At 45.2% G+C, this 27,212-nt stretch overlaps 1 protein-coding gene across 9 annotated transcripts in view; it reads right to left on the bottom strand.

Moving 5' to 3' along the window:
* The window catches only part of PTPN13 (protein tyrosine phosphatase non-receptor type 13), a 1,045,801-nt gene that overhangs the window by 638,435 nt on the left and 380,154 nt on the right, over window positions 1–27,212 (bottom strand). For all 9 annotated transcript variants that reach the window (XM_069236135.1, XM_069236143.1, XM_069236122.1 and 6 more), the window contains exon 8: window positions 2,302–2,397. In XM_069236135.1, coding sequence (XP_069092236.1) covers window positions 2,302–2,397 — 96 coding nt within the window. The remainder of the gene's footprint in view (window positions 1–2,301; window positions 2,398–27,212) is intronic.

Below are 27,212 nucleotides of genomic sequence, written 5' to 3' on the forward strand. Positions count from 1 at the left end.
CTCTGAATGTTTGACATTGTTCAGCATTCCGTCCATCACTTGTTCTTTTTGCATTTGTCGCCCTAAGTGTGAAGGGTATGCCCAGACGTGGGTCCCGTGCTCCCCATGCCACTGGATAAAAGTTAGCCTGGCTGAGGAGGGGTGATATCGCAAAACCGGCCCCAGGATGCTTGTTTCCAGTCCAGGAAAGACCTAGCTTGGCAGTTCGGGTGGGACTGTTCCCATGGGGAACACTGTCAAGACTGATTTGCATATGGCTGGGTCCAAACTGGAATGGCAAGGGCAGCAAAAAATGATGGATATAGGCCTAGATCTCTGTACTGGGGGTGAATGTTTGACATTGTTCAGCATTCCGTCCATCACTTGTTCTTTTTAATGATGATAAGGGGTACAGATTAATGCAATGTACCTAATCATTACACAGTTAATCACTTTCATTCTATGGTGATTAGGTGTTGTGGGCAGCATACTATGACATGTCAATGCAGCATCATATGCGCTGTATGAAGCTACTACCATAGTTTTGGTAAAACGGACACACTCTCCGACTGCCCCCCCTCAGAAAAAAAGATCTATTTACAAGCGAAAACGACCTGCTGCTTTCTGTTGATGACCGTGCAGAGTTCTATCAAAATACTCCTTTTAGGATCACATGTTTTCTCTTACTCCAGCAACAGAAGCATGGCACTTCAGTGGAATAGCTTCCAGTGAAAAGCAGTTTTGGAAAAATACAATGTTACACGAATCACTAAAGTGGCTTATTGAAATGTACTCATTAAAGTACGTTTTCCTGACACATCTTAATTCTCATTGAACAGTTACGCGAGAAACGGGTTTTCTTTAAAATCACTATGTAAACTGACAAAAAAAAAAAAAATCTTTGTGACAAATCAAAGATTTAAAGGAGCAGTGAAAATAAATGTTCCCCTCCCTACTTTCACCTTGCTTCCATAAATAAACCAATACCCGACACAACTTGGCCCTAAGAAGCTTTTCGCACTCTGGTGACAAGCTTCAACAACTTCAACCTTTCAAAGACTAACTCGAATCTGAATACTAATCTTGAATATCGAGTTTGTTAAACATCGAATAACCACAAAGTTGGACTCATGCGAGTTACATGCTCCACCAAATGGAAGTCTTCACTGCTGCTGACCAAGAATCGTGCGAGGCCCAAATACTACTTTGGATCTTTCCCGTTGGGTGTCAAGCACTCACTAACTACAGTCTTCACGTGAACCAAAAAGGTGACCAATAAATGTCATTCAAACAGTTCAAGAAAATCGGTTATCCTCTGGGACATTTTCAGCAAAGAGAGATGGCCGATAATCTTGGATTCCTGAGCTTCCAACTACATCTTTGGCTCAGCAAACGAGCGATCTGTTACCTGAGACAATCTTCCTGGTAGGCTTAATTATGTCTTACTGATTAAATGAAATCAAGAGCACAATGTTTCCCCTTTACAAATTAATTCTCCCATATGTTTTGCCCGCAGTTCTCTAATGTGCTTCTTCTGTGCCCATTTTACTTATCCATACATGAGAAGTGTAAGAGAATATGTACTAAGTCGTGTTTTTTAAGGACAGAGGGTTCTGATGTAACCATGGAGTCCAGTGTGAGGACAACAGCAGGTGCAAAACAACATGAAATAAAAATAACCTACACCTTAGATGAAGAAAACTAAAACGTCTCATTAGTAAAGTTAAAAAAACGTCAGTTTAGCACCGGCATTCACTTCAGGCACTCACACACCAGTTATCTGGCTCCTTGATATGCACATAACCTATGGACTCCTATTAGAATCTTACTGGTTTAGTATGGAGTGTAACACAATAAGAACTCCTCCCTAAAAGAGAATAGATGCATTTCAGACATACCGTAAGTCACTCTTGATGTTCACTTTTTAGCTCAGTATTCCTCGACTAAACAAAATCACAACAGAACAGAAACATTAATTTGCTTGTTACTACAGCATGAAATGACAGGAAGGAACAACCGACTGCTGCGAAGGCTCCAGGTAAAGGCAAGAACTAGTTAGGCAAGGCAACCAGAAGCAAGGATTAGTAACTTGGGTATGGATGCTCGGCTGGGAATGTTGATACTTCTCACGATCGTACTCAACTTCTGGTGGCTTGTACAATGGCAACAAAGCACTCAATGATCATTCATAGGGAGACCTAATGATTAAACATCAACAAACAGCAGCACTAACAAAACAGTAAAAAAAAAAAAAAACGGGGGGAGAGGGAGTCATGTATTGTTACAGTTTACAATGTGCTTGCCAACTGATGTGAGACTTACCTTGTAGGAAATCAGGGTCCGATGAAATAAGAGAGCCACTTTCACCAGAGGAACTGTACGTATCGCTGTGAGAATGCTTGTAAATTCGTGCAGGATCTGAAAAAGTCCCAATAAGATTTTAGACCCATTGCGACAACATATCCACAAACATTCAGACCACAGTCAAAACTTCACCTACAGAACAGTTATATTCTCGATCAACAACTTACTCCACATGAACAATCAAAAGATATCATAACATTTATTATTCAGTCACCAATAGTGCGGAATTTAAAAAAGGGAAGTGAATCAGGTCATAGAATTAACGGCTTGATTAGATGAAAACTGTATTGATGTCACCCAGAAACATAGCAACAACACCCTCATCAGTGCTTCTTCACATCTTACTGCTTTCTAATAAGCAGATGGCTCACCTTTTCTAGTATTGTTTATCTAGTTGCCTGTGCCAAAAGCAGCATTACGTCTAGTCTCAAGCACATGCGTGGCCAGACAAAACAAAACTTAGTGCCCGATCATGAAAACAGGTTTCAAAAATTAAGAAATATACTCATGTAGGATTACACCTACATTGGGGTATATTTACAATATTCATTGGATTCACAAATAGCAGAGTACTCCTGGAGGTGTATCACATTTGTAGATATACAGTGGTTCTCCATACACAGAATTCCAAGGAATTAAGTATGTCGGCAATGAACTTGTAGCGCTTTTATCTCTCCAAAGGAAAACATGTTTCCCTGTAGAGAAAAACATCCTATTGCTATGCTACCCCTATTTCACATAGGAATGGCTCCTTCCCTTACCCACCTTCGAATGAGCATTTGTCTCCTTCAATCACATGATTACATTTGTGTTGGTTTCCAGGATGGGAAATGACTTGCAAGAGGTATGTGAATAGCCACAAATGTACACATCTGTGGGGCTTCAAGTACTTCTGTGTGCTACCCTGTCCCCTATTCAATATTAAATTAACAATGGAGAATACTTTGCTCTGGTAACAAACTTTTCATGACTGCAAGGTCACTTTATGGTTGTAAAATTAAACCTGTCGATTTCTCCACTTCAAACTGCTTCAACAGCTCTATGGCAGGACACCGGTACTGTTTTTGTTAAATACTGGGATGAGGTGGGACGGTAAGTCTAATGGTTAGTTTGGGAGGCTGGCAGGATGCCTTGTATTGTTTCCTTTTATGTTCCAGCATACTAGACAATGCAGGATCTGTCTGTGGTGAGACAAACTGCAAGCTAACCAAGAACAAAGAGGGGCTTGGAGGCCACCCACAACTTAATATTGGTTGGCTTTACTGTCGCTCATTTTCCTCCGTCTTACTTAATGGCTTTTCCATCAGACTTGTGTTTGCCCCTCCCAGGGAACACAGCCTCATTACAATGTTTATGATTGTTTGGTACTCATGCTCGTTTTCAGGGAGCTATTTTTTTATTTTTGTCTAAGAACTCAATGAGAGAAAGTGTGTTTTCCATCTCTGTCTTATGTGATTCCCCTTCTTAAAAATCCACACACCCTTTAGCTTCTTCTCCCCACCCCTGCCCTCCGTGCTGGTTCTTCCCACCCACACCCTCTTTCACTCATTGTTTCTCCTCCCTGCCCTCATGCTCCTCCATTGTTTGCTCACCCATGTACATTTACCTGCCCTCTCTACATTGATCCTTCATCAACTGCTTCTCCTCATCACCCCGCCCACCTCGTCAGTTCCCTCAACCCATGCTATCTTTCTCTCGCCCACAGCTTCTGTTCTCACCCACTTCTGTGTGGTTTTCATCACTTACTTCACAACCTCACTCGCGCCGTGTTGCTTCCTTCCACCCCACCATGTTACTTCCTACTTGCCCTGCCTTGTTGCTTCCTCTGCACACTGGCCCTCCATGTTGTTCGTTCCCAACATGTGCTGCAATTTAAAAATGCTTGCCACATTTTGTGGGCGCTGCACGCACCTACAAAAGGACTTGACTTTTTACTAAACCTTTTTCCTTAAGTCATGCTGCCCAGCATCATGAATGTTGTACAGCATGGCTATGGAAAAGCCAATGGTTCCCAAAGGCGAGACATATTGGTTTTGCCAATGCTTCTTTAAAATTGCGACAGTGTGGTGGAGGATGTTTAGATAACAGGATGCCAGGCGTTTATGTAGTTGGGAAGAGAAGTGCACTAACGAGGTCGGTGGGGATTGCTTGACAGAAATCCAGGTTAACATTTTTATGGGGAGAGGGCTGAAGGAGGTGTGGCCACGTTGTGTGTGGCTTCTCCTTGACTTCTCTTCCACTTACACATGGCCATGTGCGCTGGGGAAGAGGATCGGGGGCCATTAATAACATAATAGTGGAAGATGGGTAGCTATAAACATGAACTTTTCGACCTCGGGGTTCCAAATGGCGTCATAGATAACTCACAGTTTGATCGCGTTGTCAGTTTAACGTCATTTGCTCCCCTCTGTGGAAAACAATCCCATTTTTGACAGGTATCTCGCTATAATTCTATTATATTTTCAACTTAAGGATGCATAGCTGAGCTGGGGTATGTGATCAAAATAGATAGCTATGCCAGTGAAATAGTTTTTTTTGTTTTTGTTTTTACCCGTTTTGACAGGAACACCTTCGTTTAGCGGAAAAATAATTTTATATTAACCGCAGTGAAAATGTGATGGACAATATCGTTTAATAAATATGGTTTTAAACCTGACCAAACAAAACCTATTCATTTGTCCTCACGAAATTAATTACAGAACTGAGTCCCTATTTCTTCACTTTTTTGTTAAAGTAGCACCCGCACTCAACAAACGTGGCTTTGTGGCGCCCTTCATTATGAATGGAGCACCTTCCCACTATGGAACCAGTGCATAACCCAAATGAGCTCCTCTACACTAGGGTACTGATAGCTTTTTTTTTTCATTATGGTTTCTACATTAAATAAGATTTGTTATAATGCTGATAAAAAGCTGCAGGGTTTTTGGTAATACAAAGATTTCCCATCAAAAACATGCAGTAAAGCCCTTGCGCTTTTTGTTCAATTTCTCTTTGGAGTTTGGACATATTTAAAATTTTAGAAATGCGAACTACTTATTTCACAAGCTATCCCCGCCGCATCCTTTAGACTGTGGAGCAAATACCTAGTCTGACCTCCTTCCAGTTTTAGTCCTAGCCCAGCAAAGGACACAAAGGACAATAAGATGAAAGGTTGTCAATGACGTAGGGGAAGAAACCTTCACTTATGGTACATATTCAAAGTGCCATATTAATTGGTCTGTCACAAATAAGAACAAATACACTCTACAGTGTATGTAAAGCTGTGTGCCATCGGCGCCAGGCCCCGGGGTATGCCTTCCTTTACACCCATTACTCACACGTCATACGCTCGCAGCTCAATGAATAAGATACAGCCATCTGACGGAGTATATGACCACAATACATCACCTTTACACACGTCATCATTTGTAGAATGGCTGCCCAGAAATTATAAGAAAATTTCACTGGACAGCCCAGAACTCACCAGTGCCAAAATGGGCACTTTACAAACATAACATACAGTGCCATTGCTTCTAAACGAACGTGCCAATATACATTCACGAATGTCCAAGGCAATCGAACATCTGATGTAAAAGTGAGTCGCGCGCAGCAGCGCGTGATAGAGACCATAACAACGACAGTAGTTCCCTATCTACATGCCTCGTGTAGGCCTGAGGCACGGGAGGAGAATGAGGTCACCCGAAAGCACAATTTCCCACAGACATTTCTGCTCCGCGTTCGACTGCCCTTTAATTAAATCAGCACAGTAGCATTAAGTTGTAAAATACGAGTTTACACCGCCTTGCTTACTGAATATTGCCGTCAGCTAGCAAACTCCCCTCCATTCAAGCTACCTTGAGTAGTTTCTATTCGCAACCCTCTCTTCAGAAAAGGTTCAGTCATGGGGAGTCGGCATAGGAACGCACGGCTTTTCTAATAGATGTTTACAGTTAGGTGCGGCAGAATAAAAAAAATAAAAAAAAAGGATATAAACAATGATCGAAGTACATTAAAAAGGTTTGGGAACTGATGCTGCATGCAACAGAGCAGAGAGCCTGGGGGCCGAGGTCAAGGTGTGGTTAAAAAAATATATATATATTCTGAAGGTTTTTCGTGTCTTTCACCATCAGGTAGCTACATATAAAATAGCACACAGTCTAAATTAAATATAAATTTTAAAAAATGTTGTTACTCAGCAGGAAATGCACTACAGTAGGTATATTATGAAACCTCTAGTAGTTATGCACTGCAGAGGTATGTGTGTAACGAGGGGGCCATAGAATTAAATCTTGGTTGGTGGTAGACAATAGTGATGTGTATGTTTAGTGCAACGAGGTCAGAGCCTGTGTGAACAGATGTCACTATTTTAAACTTGCACTACACACAATATAATACAGACTGCTACAAAATGCACAAAAAGGTTTAAGACAGAAAGGTTCTTCCAAAATATAGATTTTAGTAATACCCAAACTGAACGTAATACAGTTTTACTGACATAATTGTCTCTTCAACACCAGGTCAGTGGTAGTAAATACTTTGTAAATACAATTTCAATTAAAAGCATGCACATCACAGCTCAGTTAATTCTTCGCATTACCACTTAAAAAGAAATCTTTGTCATCACAAAGCTTTGAGTGTTTCGCTCAATTAAAGCCAGTACCGTCCCTTTCATTTACAGATTACCCTATACATTGGCAGCTTAGCTTGTTGTGCACATTTGCATTTCTTTCAGGGAACAGGCATCCTGGAAGAAAGGCTTGTTTAACTGTCTGCCAGGCTTCAGTTTCACAGCACAGAAGACTCACTGCATGACTTCAACAGAAACATTTCAATAAAGGAATTAACCGTCCTGGGACGTTTGTCTTTTATGAAAAGTAAGGGAACAGTTTCTCATAAATCAGAAAAGTATGGGCATGTCGTGCCCTCCTGTTCCCACCCACTTCGACCACTGGATATAAATAGCATGTAGTCAGAACAAGACTGTGTAAATATCGGTTTAACTGAAGACACAGCATGTTTAACATTTACCCCCACTAGAATGTATTTCTCCAGGCCTTTATACCAGGATATAAAGAGTGAACAACACACCAGGCTGCATAAATAATGGCAAAAGGTGACCATTACAACAAGGGCCAAAGAAACTGTCATAATCCACACACAAACACAATTGGAAATTTCAGAGCACTTTGAATGTGATCACCTGAACAGAAACCACGCAGCCAAGTAACCGACCTACAGTGGGACAGACAGCAATCAGCAGGCACCCATAAAGCATGCAAGCAACTATCACCGTAATCTCAGCCAAATGCCTAGCAGCAGAAATGGGCAGAGTATTTTTGATTATCAGGAGAGTAGAGTGAGTGCTAGCACATATACTGGGCGCAGAAAGCCTCATCAAAGATGATGGGTATCAGCACGTAGTGCCAGTGGTTTAAATGGGCCTGTACTGTCTGGTACGGAGTACCTGCCCTTGTCTATTTTGAGAGTAAGAGTATTACCTGCACTTCTCGGCAGAGGTATGATACTTTTGATCAGAAAGTCCCAGCACTTCTCAGAAGCTAGTAGGTACTGAGGTATATGGTACCACCACTTCTATGTATCCATTTAAACCACTGCCTACTGCAACAGAGAGATCTAGGCATATAATGTGGGAAGACCACAGATTATGCTACAGCGCAGACTTGTGCCAAATGCAAGAGGGTGCCCTTATATTCGCACTGCAAGAGCAATCATTTACAGATCACCAGAGCAAGGAAAGCACTGGTAACTAACAGGGGGAGAGCAAGCACTGCTGCATAACGTGGACAGTATAGCATCCTCCTCAGCCTGGTACCTGCTGAATGACTCAGCCACACAAGGAGCAGTAAATCACACATTTTTTTCCTCTGCGTGTATCTGTGAACTCCATCATTCTAAAGCAAACTCTCATGCATTCTGTTCTAGCGATTACGTCACATTGTGTTACTGAGTCCTTGGTAAATAAAATATTGTACATTTTTAGAAATCATTTGACAGGAGATATATAATTATATTTAGACATGGGGTCTCTAGTTGGCAGTGGTTTGCACCCTGTCCAATTAGGGACCCTAACTCCGGTCATGGTAAGGGAATCACACAGCTAAGATAACCCCTACCCATCCCCTTGGTGGCTTGGCATGAGCTGTCATGATCAAAACGACAAAAATCCAATATACACAAGCAAAGATATCACCTTTAAAAGATTAAATATAATTGTAGGTCCATAAAGTCAATGAAGTGTGTGACTAAGGCAAAGTACCTGAGATGCGTCAAAGACAAAGACGATGCAGGCCACAAGGGAGGTGATGGGTCAAAAGAGCCACAGATGTGTCGGTTCCTTACTGTTGCAGGGGAGGTGCCGCGTTGGTTCCTTACTGCCACAGGGGAGGTGAAGCGTTGTTTGTGGCATGAAGCGTTGGTTCCTTACTACCGTGCGGTCTCGGAAATCCAACCATAATGCATCAATCTCTCAGCGATGAAGCAGGCGCTGCATCGGAGTCAGGGCGGTGCATCATACATTTCAGTGATGAGGTGCTCGAAACTCATGCAGCAGTGTTTCTTCTAGTTGCACTGCAACAGAAGGCTGGGGGCTGCATAGAAAACCATGGTCATTGCATCAAGTGGGGACCACATTCAGGTGCAGGCAGCAGCGATGCATCAAATTCTTGCAGCAGCACATTGGTTTGGAATGACGGAGCCGATGTGTGGATGTTTCCCTTGTAGAACCAAAAATCTCCTTCAAGGGCCTAGACTGGATCTGGCACCACGTGCAGGACAGGGTTCTCAGCACAGGAGCCCAGGTGCTGGCAGATGAAGCGTTTGATGTCCCTGAGACTTAACAGGAGGCCTTAACTCAATCCCTTGGTAAACCTTGGAAAACAAGGAAGAACAGACCTTGGAGGAACGGACAACGCCTTTCGGCTTGCGCCTTGGTCATGTCAGTTATGCCATACGTCGTTTCTCATTTGAATACACCCAGTGTGAACCACCATAGCACTGTGCATAAAAACAGGAGGAGGACAGCATCACAGTTTCTTGTATAGTCGCCATCTTAGAATGGTGATCCTCACATTTATCACCCATACATAATACATTTTCACAAAAACTTGATTGCTATTTTTTATGGCATCCGTCATCCACAATGTCACATTTGGAATTTCATTATTAATCTAAAATGCTCTCACAAGTTTGTTGTTGATATCCAGTGATATGAGAATTAATCACTTGACTGAATATTCTAGTTGAATGGTTGTTAGATATAGCTGTGAAATTATAAATGTATACCTACCGATATCTGATGAGTGACCAAAAATTGCAATAAGTTAATTATTGGTAATGTTGGAAATCAATCACTGGAGTATAGCGCCTAACCCAGCAGGGCTAGCGCATCACCGGCCTCGCCCCCCAGGCCAGCCCTCCGCCTTGCAGCCCCCCAAGGTTACTAAATGCCATCTGCCATGCAGCCTTGCAGCGGCCGTGCCAAAGGCAAGCCTGCCTGCACCCATCCGTCCTCCAACTGCACCCAGTACCAGAAGTCCTGGTCCACCGCTACTCCAGATCCACTATTCGAGGCATGGACCCAAGTCACTGCAGCACACTCTGCTGCACCCGCTCACACAAAGACACTGAAGGAGCTTTTGCCTACCTACAGTGCAACTTCATCTGCAACCCCACAGAACCACGCACCCCTGCTAAGACCACCGACCACCAGCCAAAACTACAATGCTTGCTACTCAACGTCTGCTCCCTAACCAAGCACGCCATTGAACACTGGGACATAATCACCACCACCACCAGACCAGACGTTGTGTTCCTCACACAGACCTGGCTTAATGACTCCTCAGCCCCTCACACAGCCACTGCCACCCCAACCGGCTACAAAATGACCCACAGAGACCAGCCAGGCAGACCTGGGGATGTGAAATTGCCATCATCCACAAGGACACCATCAGGCTCACCACCTCTGCTGATCTCCACCCACACCACCCTATGTGGAACACCTCAACTGCCTCCCCCAAACCAACTCACCCATCAGAAGTACCCTTGATTACAGACACCTGGACCCCGACCCTCCATTCTGCAACACCGTTGCTCGAATCATTGTCCCCCCCACCTTGGAATACAGTCATTCTTTACCTCTTCCTTGGCGACCTCAACTTCCAAATCGAAGACCCCTCAGACAACAACTCGGCCACCCTGCTAGACTCCATGCATAACCTGGGCCTCAGATTGTCGCCAACCCAATGCGCATCGCCAGCCACACCCTCAATTCCATCTTCACGTCCAGAGACAAGATCCAGTTCAGCCACACAACCAATCTCACCTGGACGGGCCACAGCATCATCCATTTTACCATCGCCATCACCCGACAGACCATCATCACCACTCCCCCCACCCCCACCACCCATCGAAGCTGGAACACCATTACCAAATCCCAATGGAAGACCACCCTCAAAATCGCCACCCACCCACACTTCTGACAACGTCAATCAAGCTTTCGTACACCTATCTGAATGAATCACCACTATCGCCAACTTCATCATACCCTTCCAAAGCCTCAGCAACAGAAGAACCAATCAGCACGCCAACTGGTGTACCCCTAAACTCAAAGCAGAAAAACACAAATACAAACGTCTGGAGAGACGCTGGCGCTCCAGCAGAGACCCAAGCGACCACACAGCTTTCAAGATGGCCCACAAATCCTTCCACCACACCATCAGAGATGCGAAGAAAGCAGCATTCACCACCCGCCTCCAGTTCACCAACAGCAGCAAGGAAAAATTCTACATCTTGAGAGAATTCTCTTCCCCATATGGCGGCAAAAACACCATACAGCCCTCCTAGTCCCTCTGCAACTCACTCGATGAATACTTCCACACCAAGATCGCAACATCTACAAAAACCTAGAACACCAGCTGCAGCAGCCAGACCTCCCTGCTCCTCCCACCAACCTCCTGCCCTACTCCCCGACTGACTGGACTCCTCTCTGCACCAAACCACCACATCTATTATGTCCTACACCCATTCCGGAGCTCCGACCGAACACTGCGCCCACGACGCTTTTAACCGGGGACACAAAGAAATCTGACCCTCGTTCACCAGCTCCGCCACATTCCCAGAAAACTGGCAGTACTTCGAAGTCAAACCCCTCCTAAAGAAACCCACAACGGACCCATCTGACCTGAAGAACTACTGCCCTATATCGTTCCTCCCCTTCCAAACCAAGGTACTAATGAAATCGGTCAACTGCTAACTCACAGACTCCCTCGAAGCCAACCACCTGCTCGACCCCTCCCAATCTGGATTCCGCTTGAACCAGAGCACAGAAACCACCCTTAAAGCCACCACAGATGTCAGACCATCCTTGACTGCAGCGAGTCAGCAGCCATGAACCTCTTCGACCCATCAGTGGCCTTTAACACCCTCTCCCACTACTTCCTCATCCAAAGGCTTCACCAGTTAGGCATCTACGGCAATGTCCTCAAGCTGCTATTCTCTTTTCTCACCGGACGTAATCAGAGAATCTGTCTCCCACCGTACACCTCCTACCCCAAGTGCATCATCTGCAGCGTACCTCAGGGCTCCTCACTCACTCCCACACTGTTCAACGTCTACATGACTCTACTTGCACCTATCACTCGCAACCACGGTCTCAACTTCATCTCCTACGCCGACTAAATGCAGATCATACTCTCCTTCACCAAAGACACGAACACCACAAGAGCGAAATACCAGAATGCCATGACTAATGTCACCGACTGGATGAGAGCCAACTGCCTCAAACTCAACACCAAAAAAATCGAAGTCCTCCTCTTCAAGAGAGCACCCTCACCATTGGACGACTCCTGGTGGTCCTCAACCCTCGGACCAGCACCCACCACCACCCACTCCTGCAACCTCTGAATCATCCTTAACAGCGAGCTCTCCATGAGACGAAAGGTCAACTTGGTTACCTCCACCTGCTTCAACACCCTCAGAATGTTCCATAATGTTTTCAGAAGGATCCCAACTGACACTGAAGAACCATCACCCAGGCCCTCATCATCAGTCGACTGGACTACGGGAACATCCTCTACACCGGAACGACTACCCTCCTACTCAGACACCTCCAAAGAATCCAGAACAACAGCCAGAATCATCCTGGACATGCCCAGACTAACCCATACCATCCCCCACCTCTACAGCCTGATCTGGCTCCCTCTCAAAAAAGAGATGCCACTTCAAGCTACTCACGCATGCCTACAAAGCCGTTCACAACACAGGAATAGAATACCTGAACAACCGCTTGACCTCCCACCAGACACCTTTGGTCTGCCTCCCTAGCCCTCGTCGCCATCCCCCACATCCATCATACCTGAGCTAGAGGACGTTCCTTCTCACATCTTGCAACCAAAGCCTGGAACAACCTCTCCCTCCACCTCCAAATCTCCACCTCCCATGCCGATTTTAGGAGTAGACTCAAGACCTGACTGTTCGAGAAGCTCCATCTCATGCAGTGCCTGGATACCTCTCAGGGTGATTGCTTCTAAATGGTCCAGTACATGGAGAACACTCTACTGTAAGTGCATGTATGCTGTATACATGTAGTTGGTTTATGTGTGTCTGTGAATGGTACAATACATGGAGGGCCCTGGGTTCCATTTTGGGAAACCAAGGCTTGCATGGAGAACCATGGAGAGGAGGTGGCAACACGCCCTCAGACAGATTTGTGCATTGTTGTATTCCTATAAGTTGGGTGGGACACACACTGGGGAGGAGAGGACAAGGCCTCCTCTGTACACTTCAAAGGGTGCTCTTTGATTCAGTAAGAGGTCACAAGGATGGGGCTTGGGCACATCTCAGGAAGGATATGGGTCGAATAAGAGAATCAGAGAGTAGGACTGGAAGCCCTGGGCTAACCTTGTGATGCACATGTTATTGCAACTGACATCCAGGTGTGAACCATAATCTCTCCCATGGCTTGTGATGTGGGGATATCATCTATGGAGATATTCCTGTTGTGACAAACTGCTTTTCAAGTGGAAGAGTGAGCAGAGGACTGTGTACTCCAAGAGAGGTAGAATCCCAACATAAAAGCTCAAAGATTCAGATCATAAATGGCATTTGGGGGTCTTGAAATGGACTATAAGAAAAGGAAAATGTTGATCTGCCAAGCAACCAGATCGGCTGCATGAGGAGGGGAAGCCCTGCATGACTTCTGTCTGTTACCAGGTCTAGGGACCAAGGCCTGGTAGTCTAAATCTTGGGCGAGGGAACTACTCTAGGGCCTGCTTGACGAGACCAGTGTGCCACTTGAGGAACACAAAAGAGTTGGAGGGAGCGAGGTCCAGAGAACTCCCAGTGCGAGGTGTGAGGAAACAGCTGCTGCACCAATCGGGTCATTGCCTATGTGCAGGACTGAGTCAGCAACTCCTGTCCGCCAGGAGGGGGCAGCCATGAAGAAAGCTGCATGAAAGACTGCTGTGCAGGAAGGGCAGAAGCCTTGTGTGTTGGTATGCCTGTGGTGATTCTGTATGTCATGGGGGCCACAAAGGAAACAACTGCTATGCAAATAGGTCCGAAGGCTTGTGCAGTAGGGGTGCAGCCAGTAGAGGCTGCCATGGATAACTTCACTGTGCTGATCAGACTCTAGCTCGTGGACAGTGAGTTGCAGTGAACCCTCAGTATGTCACAGGGGGTCACTGGGAGCACCAAATACTGTGACTTGTTCTTTTCCCCTGACGGAGATGTGAGGACACTGTGGGAGCACCTGTGCACCTTCACCTGGGTGAGGGAACAAAGAAAGATTCGTCGTAGTCAGTATCACATCAGAAGTCAAAGGAATAGGTATCCCGCAGGAGGAGCTGCAGAATGCCCCATGTCACTTCAGGGGGTCAACCACGATTGAGAGAATCCACGCCCACTGAGTGCAGCCCCTTACCCAAACTTGGCTGCAGCCGCTCAGAGTGCTCTCAGTTGGGTCGCACTCCAGAACTCAAGACACTCCACACCTGCTGGTGCAGGTAAGATTTGTTTACGGCATGACAGCTGCTAATTTGAGCACATTTGTGCTGAAACATTATTGACTTTAAATCAGAGTCATAGTGGACAAATGATACTCAGATTTATAATGGGACATTCCCTTGATGTTACCAGTAGTAAATGGGAAATAACCACAATTGCTAATAAAAGGAGTAAGTGGGATAGGGAACTGTCAAAGAAACACTAGAGCCCGACCTCAAGGGAGGCCTGTGTAACTGTTTGTGAATGGCATATTTTTCCATTGTGTGGATAGAGGCAGAAATAAATACTTTTATTTTTTCATAAAAATTAGTATTTGGCTGGACAATTATTTATTTCAGCTGCTGTCCATATATTTAGTTGTGAGCCAGTGTTCACTAATCCCACAACCGAGAGAGCCTTGGACTTCTCGGACCACACTATTCTGAGAGTGAAGTGCAGAAGGGGTACTTGCCCCAGTTGCCCAGAGTCCAGAGTCCATAGTAAGCCAAGCCTGGAAATATTAGGAGTAAAAGGCATCAACCCCCATGATCGTACCCAGTAACCCCTGCTTGCCTCTTGACACACTGAAATAAGTTCTGACAAAAAACCATCTGTTTCTTACCTGACTCCTCACTAGTCTTCTACAGGCTATCCACTGCTGCAAACCGCCTAAATCTTTGTAAAAGATCACATCCTCCACCAACTGGCTTGATACTTACCTAGCTATACTATTAATAATATTATGTTATGCATATGCAGTGGAATGTCAAGAATTATACGCATCAATACTACTGCCGCTCACACTGTAACATACCCTTGAGGCTGTTTTTCATTTGAGTGCCTCTACTCTCATTTCACGACTGACAATCCATTAAAAACGCATTGGTGTTAACATTTAATCAGACATCACCACCAAACACCATTCATACGGTGCTTCATAAAGCATTAACATGGCACCTTACAGCGAATTCTGAATGCTCAGAGGCACTGTAGGACAACCAATACCATAAATAAAATTAGGCTTTAGACTTTTGCAGATTAAACACAGAATGTTAAGCTGTGCCCCTTTTTGTTTCTTTGCTCTGTTTCCCAGCAATGGGTGGTGCAGGCTGGAGTGGCCCCCCGAGAAGGGCCTGATAGCTACTTTTTGTTTTTCCTTTACAAATTAAGCACTGGCGGTGTTGCCAGGTGTACTTTATAGCAATAAATATAACTTATCTCATGGTGCTTCATATAACGCATGCTTCAAAGGATATACCCTGGGAAAAGCTCTAAAAGACCACATGTTGCAATACTCAGTAATATTCCCAGGGCCCACTTACCCATAACTGCAGAGATTGTATGGGTAGGTTATAAGGCCGTGGCCAGGACACTTGTATCCGAAGGTGAGCATCGGTATAAGCCTCTTCTTAGAACCCTGGACTACTGAACTACCGATAGCAAAAGACTGTCTCTTCATAGCTGGCAGCAGTGACATCGGAGAAATATTCACCACTGATAGGTAACAACTCCTGCGGGGCTTTTAAAACCTAAAATGCTATTATTCCATCGTCTGACACTGAAAAACATAAAAGCCAGCGTACACTATCTAAATCATAAAATGCTACCGATAATTCTTCTTGTCCCACATCCATATCCTTTTTTGTTTTAAAATTTTCTGCAAAATAAAAAAAAAACATTAGTTTGTAAACGATGTAAGTCCGAGATCTGCCCACAATTAGTGTACCTTTGAACGTACAAGAAAGATGCACCTACATATTGGAAGCAGGGGCAGAAAAATAAAAGGATAGTTTGCTATCCTTTTATTTTCCTGCTTCTGCCACTGCCAGCAGTGCAAGGATGGGCGGGGCTAGACCACATGAGGTGGAAGGGCAGAGGAGGGGAGAGTGCACCTAAGTGCGTATGTGTGTTTGGCCGACCATCTGAGGCCGGCCAGACACACATGCACATTTAGGTTTCTCCAGCCCAGCTATGTTGAACAGCTGAGCTTGAGAAACTGCATAGAGCCCAGGGCACTGTCTGTGCGGCAATGACTGTTGCTAAAACCAATCCTGATGCTGCTTTAATGCTATGTTTGGTATTAACGCAGCGCCAGGATTGCTGGGGAGCCTGTTCTGGTGTCCCAGATGGAGGTAAGAGGAGCGGGAGGAGACAGAGATAAGGTAAAGTAAGGTAATTTTTTTTTTTTTTTTTTTTTTTTTAATCTCCCCCACCTCTCTCCATCCAACCACCCGCCCCCCCCCCCCCCACCCCCTCTCCCACCCCACCACTCCACTTGAGATTTGCAGCAGCTGCCACTGATTGGAAGCAAGCATGCTGTAGAAGATTTGCATTATTGTGTTTTTCTGTAACCTCCTTCAAAGCACTTTAAAAATGGCGTGATTAATTCCTGCTGCAAACTCATTTAAATAGCTTCATTACACAGGATCATTTAAGGTCAAAGGAAAACAAGACAAATGACCCAGATCAAACAGCCTTTTATGTGCTATCGCTGGCAAACCGCAGATATAAAATCTACCTTTAAAGCCCATCCTGTTTTAACAGCTGGCCTGGTGAAAAGAATAAAGTCACAATCCAAAGATACAATAGGTTTAACGGAGGCTGTCTAAATAGTTTTCCTTGACACTGTAGTATCACCAGAATACAGAACCTGCAGGGTGTCGCTGTGTTCAATTGCAGAGACACATTGCCAATAGTTTCCTCACACCACACGTGTTATCATATTGATACAGCCTGGTGTGCTGACTGTAACCAGTAGCCACCTACATAAATCTAACAAAATGTTTCTGTCCTCACTGTGGTGCCTCAGTTGTGGTTCGTCCTGGTACTTTGTTCGAATGCGATTTGTAGGGTGTTTATAGATGCAGGTACGGTCCAGTACCTGAAATTCCATGTCCATCACTTACAACATCCACCATGACCATCAGATTCCCTACTAAAAGTATTGCACATTTTGTTGGAGTAACAATATAGTGAGTGGCTTCAAACTGGAAATTATATACAACATGTTCCCAGGTCCACAAGTGAGCTTGCAGGGGCTTCGTTAAAAACTTCCAAAAACCCATTTTGAGCCATGTATTAATTGGAAAAGGGTCTTCTTCAAGGCAACAAAAGAAACAACCTTTACGCCACTAAAGACTTCTACTGGGAGGCTTCCTAACTGTAGACAGCTAAACATCTGCTTAGATCCACATCCCACAGCAATAATGATCGCGCAACTTAGAAGAAATCCTTGGTCGTGCTGTAGCAGCAGACACCAGACCGCCCTGCACTTTCTAGACATGGGTCAAAGTCACTTTTATGTGTTTTTGAATCAGCATTGTTGTGAACCTACTGCTCCGTAACTAGCACTTTGTTACCCATCACTTCCACCGCGCCATTTACTGGTGAACCTATTTTTCTGAATCTGTTCATATGACATGTACATACAGTGATTAAGTACCTGTTTACTGCATTTGTGGAAGCTCACACCTTTATTCTGCCTAGGAAGATCAGGCTTTAAGCATCCTCCGAAGCAACCATTGTTAATGTTTTGATTATGTACCCGGTTCCCAGGAATACCAGGTCGCTTCTTATTATTAGCCCAGCATCACATTTAACAAACAGATTTTATTTACTTTATGCAGTAGTGCAAATACCAATTTCTCTGTCGCACTTGTGTAGAATATGACTCAAAACTTTCGGTGAACAGACCGTAGAAACCCTCCAACCAAAATGATGCAGGGCAGCACCACGGTTTAACACATCCTGGTGAATTGCTCTGTATTTTCTATGCTCGCCCACACTCCTTGGAAACCGAAAACCTTTCTAATTCACTAGTGAACCTGTTACAACCCAATTACATCACAAGCCTTTTTTATGCAGGAACACCTGCTCACAACAAACACTTCCTTATAACCACTATATTAACTACTCTAAATCAAATTGAGAAAATATACAGCCAAAATAGTCACTTGTGCAGAATATCTCAATTCATTCAATATATCTATACTCCACTGCCCGATCTTACATTTCAGCATGGGACAAGCCACCAAAATGACATATTGTGGGGACGCGCACATTCCAACTACAGGACTCTGTGTCCCAGGAGACCTGTAAGGAGAGGTGGAGCCGGAACCAGGAAGCGCTCTGAAAGTGCTGCCACTGTTCCGCTGCGCAGGATGCGCCGGGGTGAAGCCCGAGCCAGGGGCGGGCCCGTCTCTTGCCTGTCATTGGCTGGAAGAGGCCGGGCTGGGCCACCCCTTTTAATCCCAGAGTAGGGGGTGAGTGCTTGGTCTTAAGACTGTAGACTATATATGGTTTTCCTCTGCACAATTCCTCTTCTAGCCTAATCCTCAGGGCGGAGTGAAGTCTTTTTTTCTGAGTATAGTGGAAAACTACCTTGTGCTGTTGTATAGATTCTGTGACAATCGTGTGAGGCCCCCTGTTGGTAATTTTGTGAGGATGGGCAGGAAAAGTACACTGCTGAGTGGGGACCAGAGTGGAGGGGGAAAAGGGGAAAATAAACTCAAGATTGAATTCCTTCCTTGTGCGTGCTGTTGGGGTTGTTATGAGGGCGATCGACCTGGCAGAAAGGAGACTCTTGCTGGAGATGGGGGACTGGCAACAAGCTTCCACAGAAGATGTGGATCCGGGGATCTTTGAGGTGGAGGATGAACAGCCTCAGATTGGACAGGGGGATCTCCCCAAAACTTCAGTACAAGTAGAAACAGGGGTCTCAGGGGCACCAGGGGCAAAGGGTTTGGAGGGAGGCATAAGAAAGAGCAAGAGGCTTCTGATGGTTTCTCTTCCTTGTATTGGCAGTCCCCCTCCAAAAAAGAAAAAGTCTCAAAAGAAACTTGGGAAGAAAACAAAATCGTCTGCAAACCCTAACTCTACTTCCTTGGGTTCTGTGGATCAATGCCCAGGCCCCTGTTCGGAAAATCTATAGGCAAAACTTAAGGTCATGATTGAGTCCTCTTTGGCCCCTGTTATGGAGAAACTGCGGGCGCTTGAAACTGCAGTTTCCCGGTTAAACGGTAGAGAAAGGCCAAGGTTGGCTTCCGCTAGAGGGGCCCTTTTGGATGCCAATGTAGTTTCACTGAGGGGGTGCTCCAACAAGAGGAAAATTCTAGCCCCCGGCTGCGGGAGATCCAACAACCTCTAAGCTGTCCCATTTTGAGTCCCGCTGGTCATTGTGTAGAGTCTGCTACGGGCGCATTCTCAGCAACTGCTGGGACAAACCAGGGGAGGAGGGACAGTCGGACATTTGGTAGCAGGTATATGGACAAAGCGGGAATGGCAAAAGATAGAAGTGAGACTCCAAAACAAAACCAATATTTGGGGAAAGGGCCCCCACTTGTCTGCTTAGACCTTCCCCAGCCTGTGCACCCTATGTGGTGGTGCTTACCGATGTAACCTCCCCCTCCCCCCTAGCGTTGGGCATCAGTGAATCCACGGCCCAACTGAAGAATAAGATCTGTCATTGGCTAAGTAAAAATTGTGAATTTGTCAGTAGGAATTTTGAGGATATTCTGTTTGTTAGAAGAATTGACTGGGTAGTCCCTTGGGCAAAAGATGGGAATGGGAATTGTGTAATTGTAAATATCCAGGTCTGGCCAAGAGGATCCTTTTGTCACAACGTTTGGCACTCAAGCTGAAGAGTAAGATTGGTATGGTCCCTTTGGGTTTTTTCTATAATCATACCAAGTTGAATGATGTTATCTCAATTAGGAATTCTAACCCAAGGCAGGGTGCCCTACAGCCAAATAGTATGAGCCAGGATTCTTCTTCCCTCCCAGTTTTGGAGAGGGTGGATTGACACTATGTGCAGAGTTATGCAAGGTGGGGATGGAATCTCCTCTCAATGCCCTGATCACTGAAGTTCGAAATGGTCCATATGCGAAGTGTTGCCTTATTCTCTGGAATGTAGCAGGATATGACTAAGCTTTTGGACACCAAATGGCTGAAGTTTGTAGCACACTATGATTTCATCCTACTTCAAGAGACCTGGTCGGATGGGTTAGCTGAGTGGGATGGCTTTCAAAGATTTGCAGTCTCGGCCATAAGGTCTCAAGGCGGTCGCCATAAAGGGGGCCTAGTCCCCCTACTTTGATTTTCCAGAATAGCGAGAGCCTATCAAATTACTTGTAAACATCAGGGTTTTGTTTTTTAATCACCTGGGTAGTTTTCTCAAATAAATTTAATATTGTATTGGTTAACTTTTACAATGCTGTTTGGCACTCCAGTTGCCAAATAAGGGTCCTTTTTTCTGTTTTACAGAAATTGAAAGTTAAACTGGAGGGTTTTGGGCTGAATTTTTGTGCTGTGGTGTCAGGGGACTTTGATGCCAAACTAGGGAGCTACATCACCACGATGAACCCTTTTGAGCAGGACCATGAGATACACTCAGATGAGGGATTACACAATGTGAGGGGTGGGGCCCTGATCAAGGGCCTAAGGAGTTGGAGCTTTTGAATATCTGCAACCTAGAAGTGGTGGGTACTTTTCAGGCCCATACTTTTGTAGGTGTGGGGGGGCTGGAACTACAATTGACTATATTTTTGTGTCCCCATCCATAAGACATATGGTTAAGGATGGTGAAGTATTAGTAAGTATTAGTGCAGCATTTTAGTGACCATAATCCCATTAGGATTTCTTTTAATTTTCCTGAGATAGTGCAGAAATCAGTGTGGGGTGGGCCACTCTTGGTGAGACCCAAAGATCAGGCTAGACGACTTGGCTGGAAATAGGTAAATATTCAGCAAGTAACTGAGAAGGTGGTGGGGAAAAACTTAAATCTGATCCGAGACACTCTCCTAGCACACTCCTCCAGCCCTGGGGAAGTCATGGATGCCATGTCTAGAGTTAACAAAGCTATTAAAGAAGGGATGACCGCAGCTGTCCAGCCTTTGCGTAAACAACAGGGTGGTTGGTTTAGTAAGTCCTGTTATATGGCTAAGAAATCTCTGAGGAAAGCATTAAAGGAACAACTGAGAGATATAGCACTTGTAAGAGAGGTGAGGGAACATTATAAATCGGTCTTGAGGGCCAGGAAACAGCTTAAGGAGCGGGCATGGGAGGATCTGGAATGAGTATTGTTACACAAGAATTCAGGCCTGTTCTGGAAGGTGTTCAACAGGGGCTCTTTTGAAACAGAAACCACTGAGGGGTTGGGTTGTAATATCGCCCCTGAGATTTGGGTGGCCCACTTTTGTGGGACCTTCTCGGGGGGCCTTTTAGGAGATCAAAAGGGTACTAGGCACGGACATTCCCATGACTTAGCCATTAAATTTAACCTTGAGGAGGTACAGGAGGCCCTGCAACGCAGCGCTAGCCATAAAGCCCTGATATGATCCCTATGGATATATAAAATATTGCCCACAGCTCTGGGCTCCTATCTTGTTAAATGTCCTCAATGCAGCAGTTAGTGTAGGAATCCCGGCTACTTGGAGATCGGCTTGTATAGTACCTGTCTATAAAAAGGGTAATCGTAATGACCCGAAGTCGTATCGTCTGATCTCACTACTTGATCCCTGAGCAAACATTTTGGGTCAAATTATTGTAAAGCGTATTGAGGACTGGAAGTCGGAAAATACAATTTTGAGTAGGGTTCAGAATGGATTTAGGGAAGAGTTGGACACTTTAGAGCAGTGTCTAAACCTGCTATGTTGATTGGTAAATATACACAAGCTAAGGTATTTTGTACCTTGCTTTTATGGATTAAGTTGTGCCTTTGATAAAGGCAATTGTAGTAAGCTCTGGGACAGGTTAACCCGGTTGGGTATGGATCCCCACATGGTGGAGCTGCTTTATCTCCACTCAGGAACCAATGCAATCGTGAGGGTTGGCCAATTGTTTGAACTAAATAGGGGCGTGTGACGGGTGTGTTTTGGACCCTATCCTTTTTTTGTTATATACCAATGGGTTGCATGATTTTTTTAGCTGAAAGATGTAAGGACGCTCCTAAAATCAATGGAAAAAGAATCCCTGTACTGATTTACGCAGATGAGGCTGTTCTTATGGCCCGCACTATGAATGGATTGCGTGAGGTAGTTAGAGATTATGAAATATTTATGTCAGCCTTAGATTTAGAGATTAATTGCAGCAAATCACATTTCATGGTTTTTGGTAAGCCATTGAGTAGGGTGAATGCGCTGCAAATAAAGGAGCAGGTAATTGATAAAGTACATGATTTCCCTTATTTAGTGATAAACTTCGATGATAAGAGCTCCTGGAAACCTTGTATCTCTAAGGGAGGGAGGCTTTTTAATGCCACTGTAGGTGCCACGTTTGAGTTTGTGGCCAGGGTGGGCAACAAACCTATTTAGCCCTTGCTTGAGGTCTACAGGCGTAAATGCCTGCCAGTTCTGATGTATGGGGCCCCACTCTGGGGCTATACGAATAATAGGGCCCCTGTGACTGAGGAAAATTGGTTTTGTAGAAGACTACTAGGGGTGGGCCAAAATGTTCCAGGGTTTTGCTTGCATGTTGAGCTGGACTTGGATTTGATAGAAGATGCCATTAAAATAGCTCCCCTTCTATTGTGGATTTCAATCTGGACTAATGAGTTTGCGTCCTTCAACAGGGAAATCCTGCGAGATTGTCTGTTATGCGATCACGCAAAGGAAATTCCCTGGCTGGCTTATGTAAGAAAGGCAGCCAGTGTGCTGGGGCGCGCAGATATTTTTGATGCTCCAGAGGGTCTAACCAGCGCAGACCAACGTTGGGTGAAGGAGAATTTCCTAAAAATTCGTGGGCTGGGAGGAGGTGGAGCTAAGGAAACAATCAGTGATGGATTTTATTATGATAAAGAAGGGGGTAGGCCTAGAGGCCTACCTCCTGGAGGTCAAAAATGTGTGGGAAAGGACCCTTATTATGCGATTTAGTCTGGGAGCAATTAGAAGTAATTTGTGTTTTCGGTTAGGGCAGTTTGACCAAAATTCCATAAAACTGTGCCTGTGTGATGGTTTATCCCCACAGACCTTAATTCATTTTACTATGTTTTGTGAGTTTTATGCACCCTTTAGGAAACGCTATCTAGTCCCTATCCTGAGGGACAGGGGTTTTGTGCAATATTGCCCAGCCTTTATGTGGTTGTGTATGACTTCTGATGCGTTGGTGTGGCAAGGGATAGCCTCCTTTTTAAAGGGAGCTATAACTTGGCGGAAGAGTGTACATTTTTACATTGGGGTTGTTCCAGGTCTTGGCAGCAAGGTAGGAGAAAGCGCAACCTCCATTGCGGTGGACTCTCAGGACACGTGCAAGGGTGTGAGTTGTAGAACAAATCTCTCTTGTTGGCTGGTGAAAGGAGACGCTGCGGTTGATTAGCCTGGGTCCGATGTTGAGGAGGGTTTTGTATGCGATGGTGAGAACCTGGAATTTGCACCTCTTATGCACTGACAGTCACTATAGACTCTGAGGAGGGTGGTGATGTGGGTCCTTCTGGAGAGGTCTAGGACTCTCACTTCTGTGTTCTGAATGGTCTGGAGGCGGTGGAGAAACTGGTGGGGGGGGGGGGTCCGAAATAGAAGACATTTCCATAGTGTAGTCTGCTGGTGATGATGGCTTGGATGACCATCTTTCTACTTTCGAAGGGGATCCATTTAAAAGTCTTTTGTAGCATGCAGAGGTTATGAAAGCTAGAGGAGGCCACTGTGTTTATCTGCTGTTTGAAGGTTTTCTGTCTATGATAATGCCATATAAGAGTGTGCCATCCGAAGGGATTGGGGTTGGCCACCAGCAGTCATCCTAGTGGGAGAGGTTGCTTCAGAAAACAATCACCGTTATAGATAACCTCCGTTATGGATTCTAAATAACCTCAAATTCCTAGCACCTACATTTAAACTGTGATGGTCCTTGCACGTAAGCGTTACTTCTTATAGGTGATCTACGTCATACATAGCACAGTCAACTATCTTTGGATTCGTAGCTAACAGCACACTGAATGGTTTGATTTTTCACAATCATACTTTTAATAGTAAAAATAAAACAATAGGTTGCAGAATTAAATTTTGTAGGCTGAATTTTCAGGACTGGGCAAAGGTCTCTGTGGCCTGGAGGATAAGAGAACAGGGGAAGCTATCCCTAGTGAGACCCCTGGGGCACAAGGAGAGTGTTGGCTAGCGTTCTAATAGTTGACTGATCTATGCCCATCAACTGCTCCAATTACGTTTTGAAGCTAGAGGAGCCTGTCAGGAAGCACCCGTTGAAGGTACAGAGGAGGCAGAGCAGCAAAAGGCAGGAACAAGATAAGGCAGAGGACCACTTAGAGGGAGAGACAGACTCACAGAGCAACCATGTGAAAGGCGATGTGGCTGAGGCCACTGCGGCTCTAAACCAGAGTAGAAGGCATCAGGAAAATAACTCTGGAGGGCGCACACACCAGTCTTTGGTGGGCATTCACGCAGTGCTATTTAATTGGATTATAAAAGTTGGTAAAGGAACTCTGAGAACACTCACTTACCTCTAAATGCCACAGTAAAAAAGCAGTGGGAAGCTGAGGGGGCACATGGTGATTGCAAGAGGTGGGAAAACTGATTGATTTAATACATGGCATGGCGAGAAGCTTTAGCTGACTGGGTTCAACTGGCACAAATAAGATAGTTGGTGATGTTAGTAGCCAGTGGGCACTATACAATAGTTTCCACTTAGGTGTGGTGTTGGTACCTCCCTAGATTGATAGTGCCAGATGAACGAGTTACTTACCTTCGGTAACGACTTTTCTGGTGGATACATTAGCTACCTGTGGATTCCTCACCTCATGAATACTCCCATGGCGCCAGCATTCGACGGAAATCTTCTTACTAGTCTCTGCACGTCGACGAGGACGTCACTCTAGCCCACGCGACGCCGTCTGACGTCATACAGGCAATAAGAGGTCCTCGACGACGTGCGGACGTCAGTACCAATCATTTTTTACGTGCATGAGAACAACCAGGCAATGCAATGAAAGAGCAAGGCAACATCCCATTATATTGCAAAAACACACAACATTGTATGAATAACTGTAAATCTTTTTATATAAATATATATATAAAACTTTCTCTTTTAAAATATATACACACACCGAGTATATATACAAAGATATATACATATATACATATATATAAATATATATTATATACACATCTATTGCACCCTCAAAGACCAAGAGGAGCGCACTCAAGGATTACTTGGCAAGACCAGAAAGGCAACGGGGAGGCGGGTGGGACCGTGAGGAATCCACAGGTAGCTAATGTATCCACCAGAAAAGTCGTTACCGAAGGTAAGTAACTCGTTCTTCTGATGGATACAACTACCTGTGGATTCCTCACCTCATGAATAGAGTCCCAAAGCAGTACCACGCCCGGCGGTGGGTGCCTAAATGGTCAAACCAAGAAATCCTGCAGCACTGACCGTGCAAAATGGCCGTCCCTTCTAACCTCAGAATCCAAACAGTAATGTTTTGCAAAAGTGTGAAGGGACGACCAAGTTGCGGCCTTGCAGATGTCGACCACAGGAACACCCCTGGCCAAGGCCGAAGTGGCCGACTTAGCTCTGGTGGAATGAGCTCTAATGCCCTCAGGAGGATCCTTCTTTGCCAAAGAGTAACATATTTTAATGCAAAGAACAACCCACCTGGATAGTGTTCTCTTGTGGACTGCCCTTCCTCTCCTCTTGCCCACGTATCCAATAAACAACTGATCCTCCAGCCTGAAATCCTTTGTTCTATCAATAAAGAAGCTCAACGCTCTCTTTGGATCCAGACGGTGCAGTCTTTCTTCCTCTTTGGAAGGATGAGGCGGAGGATAGAACGTGGACAAAGTAATTGCCTGAGCCAAATGGAAGGGTGAAACAACCTTCGGGAGGAAAGCAGCCTTGGTCCTCAACACCACCTTATCCCCATAAAAAGTTGTATAAGGGGGCTTTACTGATAAGGCCTGCAACTCACTCACTCTCCTTGCTGATGTTATAGCTATCAGGAAGACTGTTTTTAAAACCAAATACCTCAAGGGGCAAGAATGCATAGGTTCAAAAGGGGACCCCCATAAGGAAAGTCAGGACCAAGGACAAATCCCATTGCGGCATAACGAATGGCTTTGGAGGATATTGATTTAGAAGACCTTTCAAGAATCTGATAACAATAGGGGATTTAAATAAAGATGGTTGGTCTGGAAGACATATGAAGGCTGACAAGGCCGATAAATAACCCTTAATGGTAGCCACTGCACAACCTTTCTGTGCCAGAGATAGAGCAAAAGACAAAACGTCCGATAGATGAGCATGCAAAGGATCAATCTGCCTCTCTCCACACCACGCAACAAATTTAGACCACCTATTAGCGTAGATAGATTTAGTGGAGTGTCGCCTGGCCGCTAATATAACATCCACTACCTCAGGCGGGAGAGAGAAGGAACTCAGGTTGCCCCGTTCAATCTCCAGGCATGTAGGTGCAGACTCTGGAGGTTGGGGTGTAGAACCTGCCCCTGCGACTGCGAGAGGAGGTCTGCCCTGAAAGGGAGACGGAGCGGCGGGCACATTGAGAGTTGGAGAAGGTCGGAGTACCACACCCTCCTTGGCCAATCCGGAGCTATTAAGATTACTAGAGCCCGGTCTTGGCGAATCTTCCTCAATACTCGAGGAATCAAGGGTATGGGAGGAAACGCGTAAAGCAACTGGCCGCACCAGGTTATTTGAAACGCGTCCCCCAACGCTCCCTGCATCGGATACTGAAGGCTGCAGAACAACGGACAATGCGCGTTCTCTCGAGTGGCGAACAGATCTACCCGAGGAAACCCCCACCTCTGGAAGATTAAACGGACTTGATCTGGATGGAGACGCCACTCGTGGTCTGCCGAGAAGTGGCGACAGACTGTCCGCACGCACGTTCAAAACTCCGGCCAGATGGTTTGCTATCAAGCAAATCCGAT

The sequence above is a fragment of the Pleurodeles waltl genome, chromosome 1_2 (assembly GCF_031143425.1).
Source record: "Pleurodeles waltl isolate 20211129_DDA chromosome 1_2, aPleWal1.hap1.20221129, whole genome shotgun sequence".
Lineage (NCBI taxonomy): Eukaryota > Metazoa > Chordata > Amphibia > Caudata > Salamandridae > Pleurodeles > Pleurodeles waltl.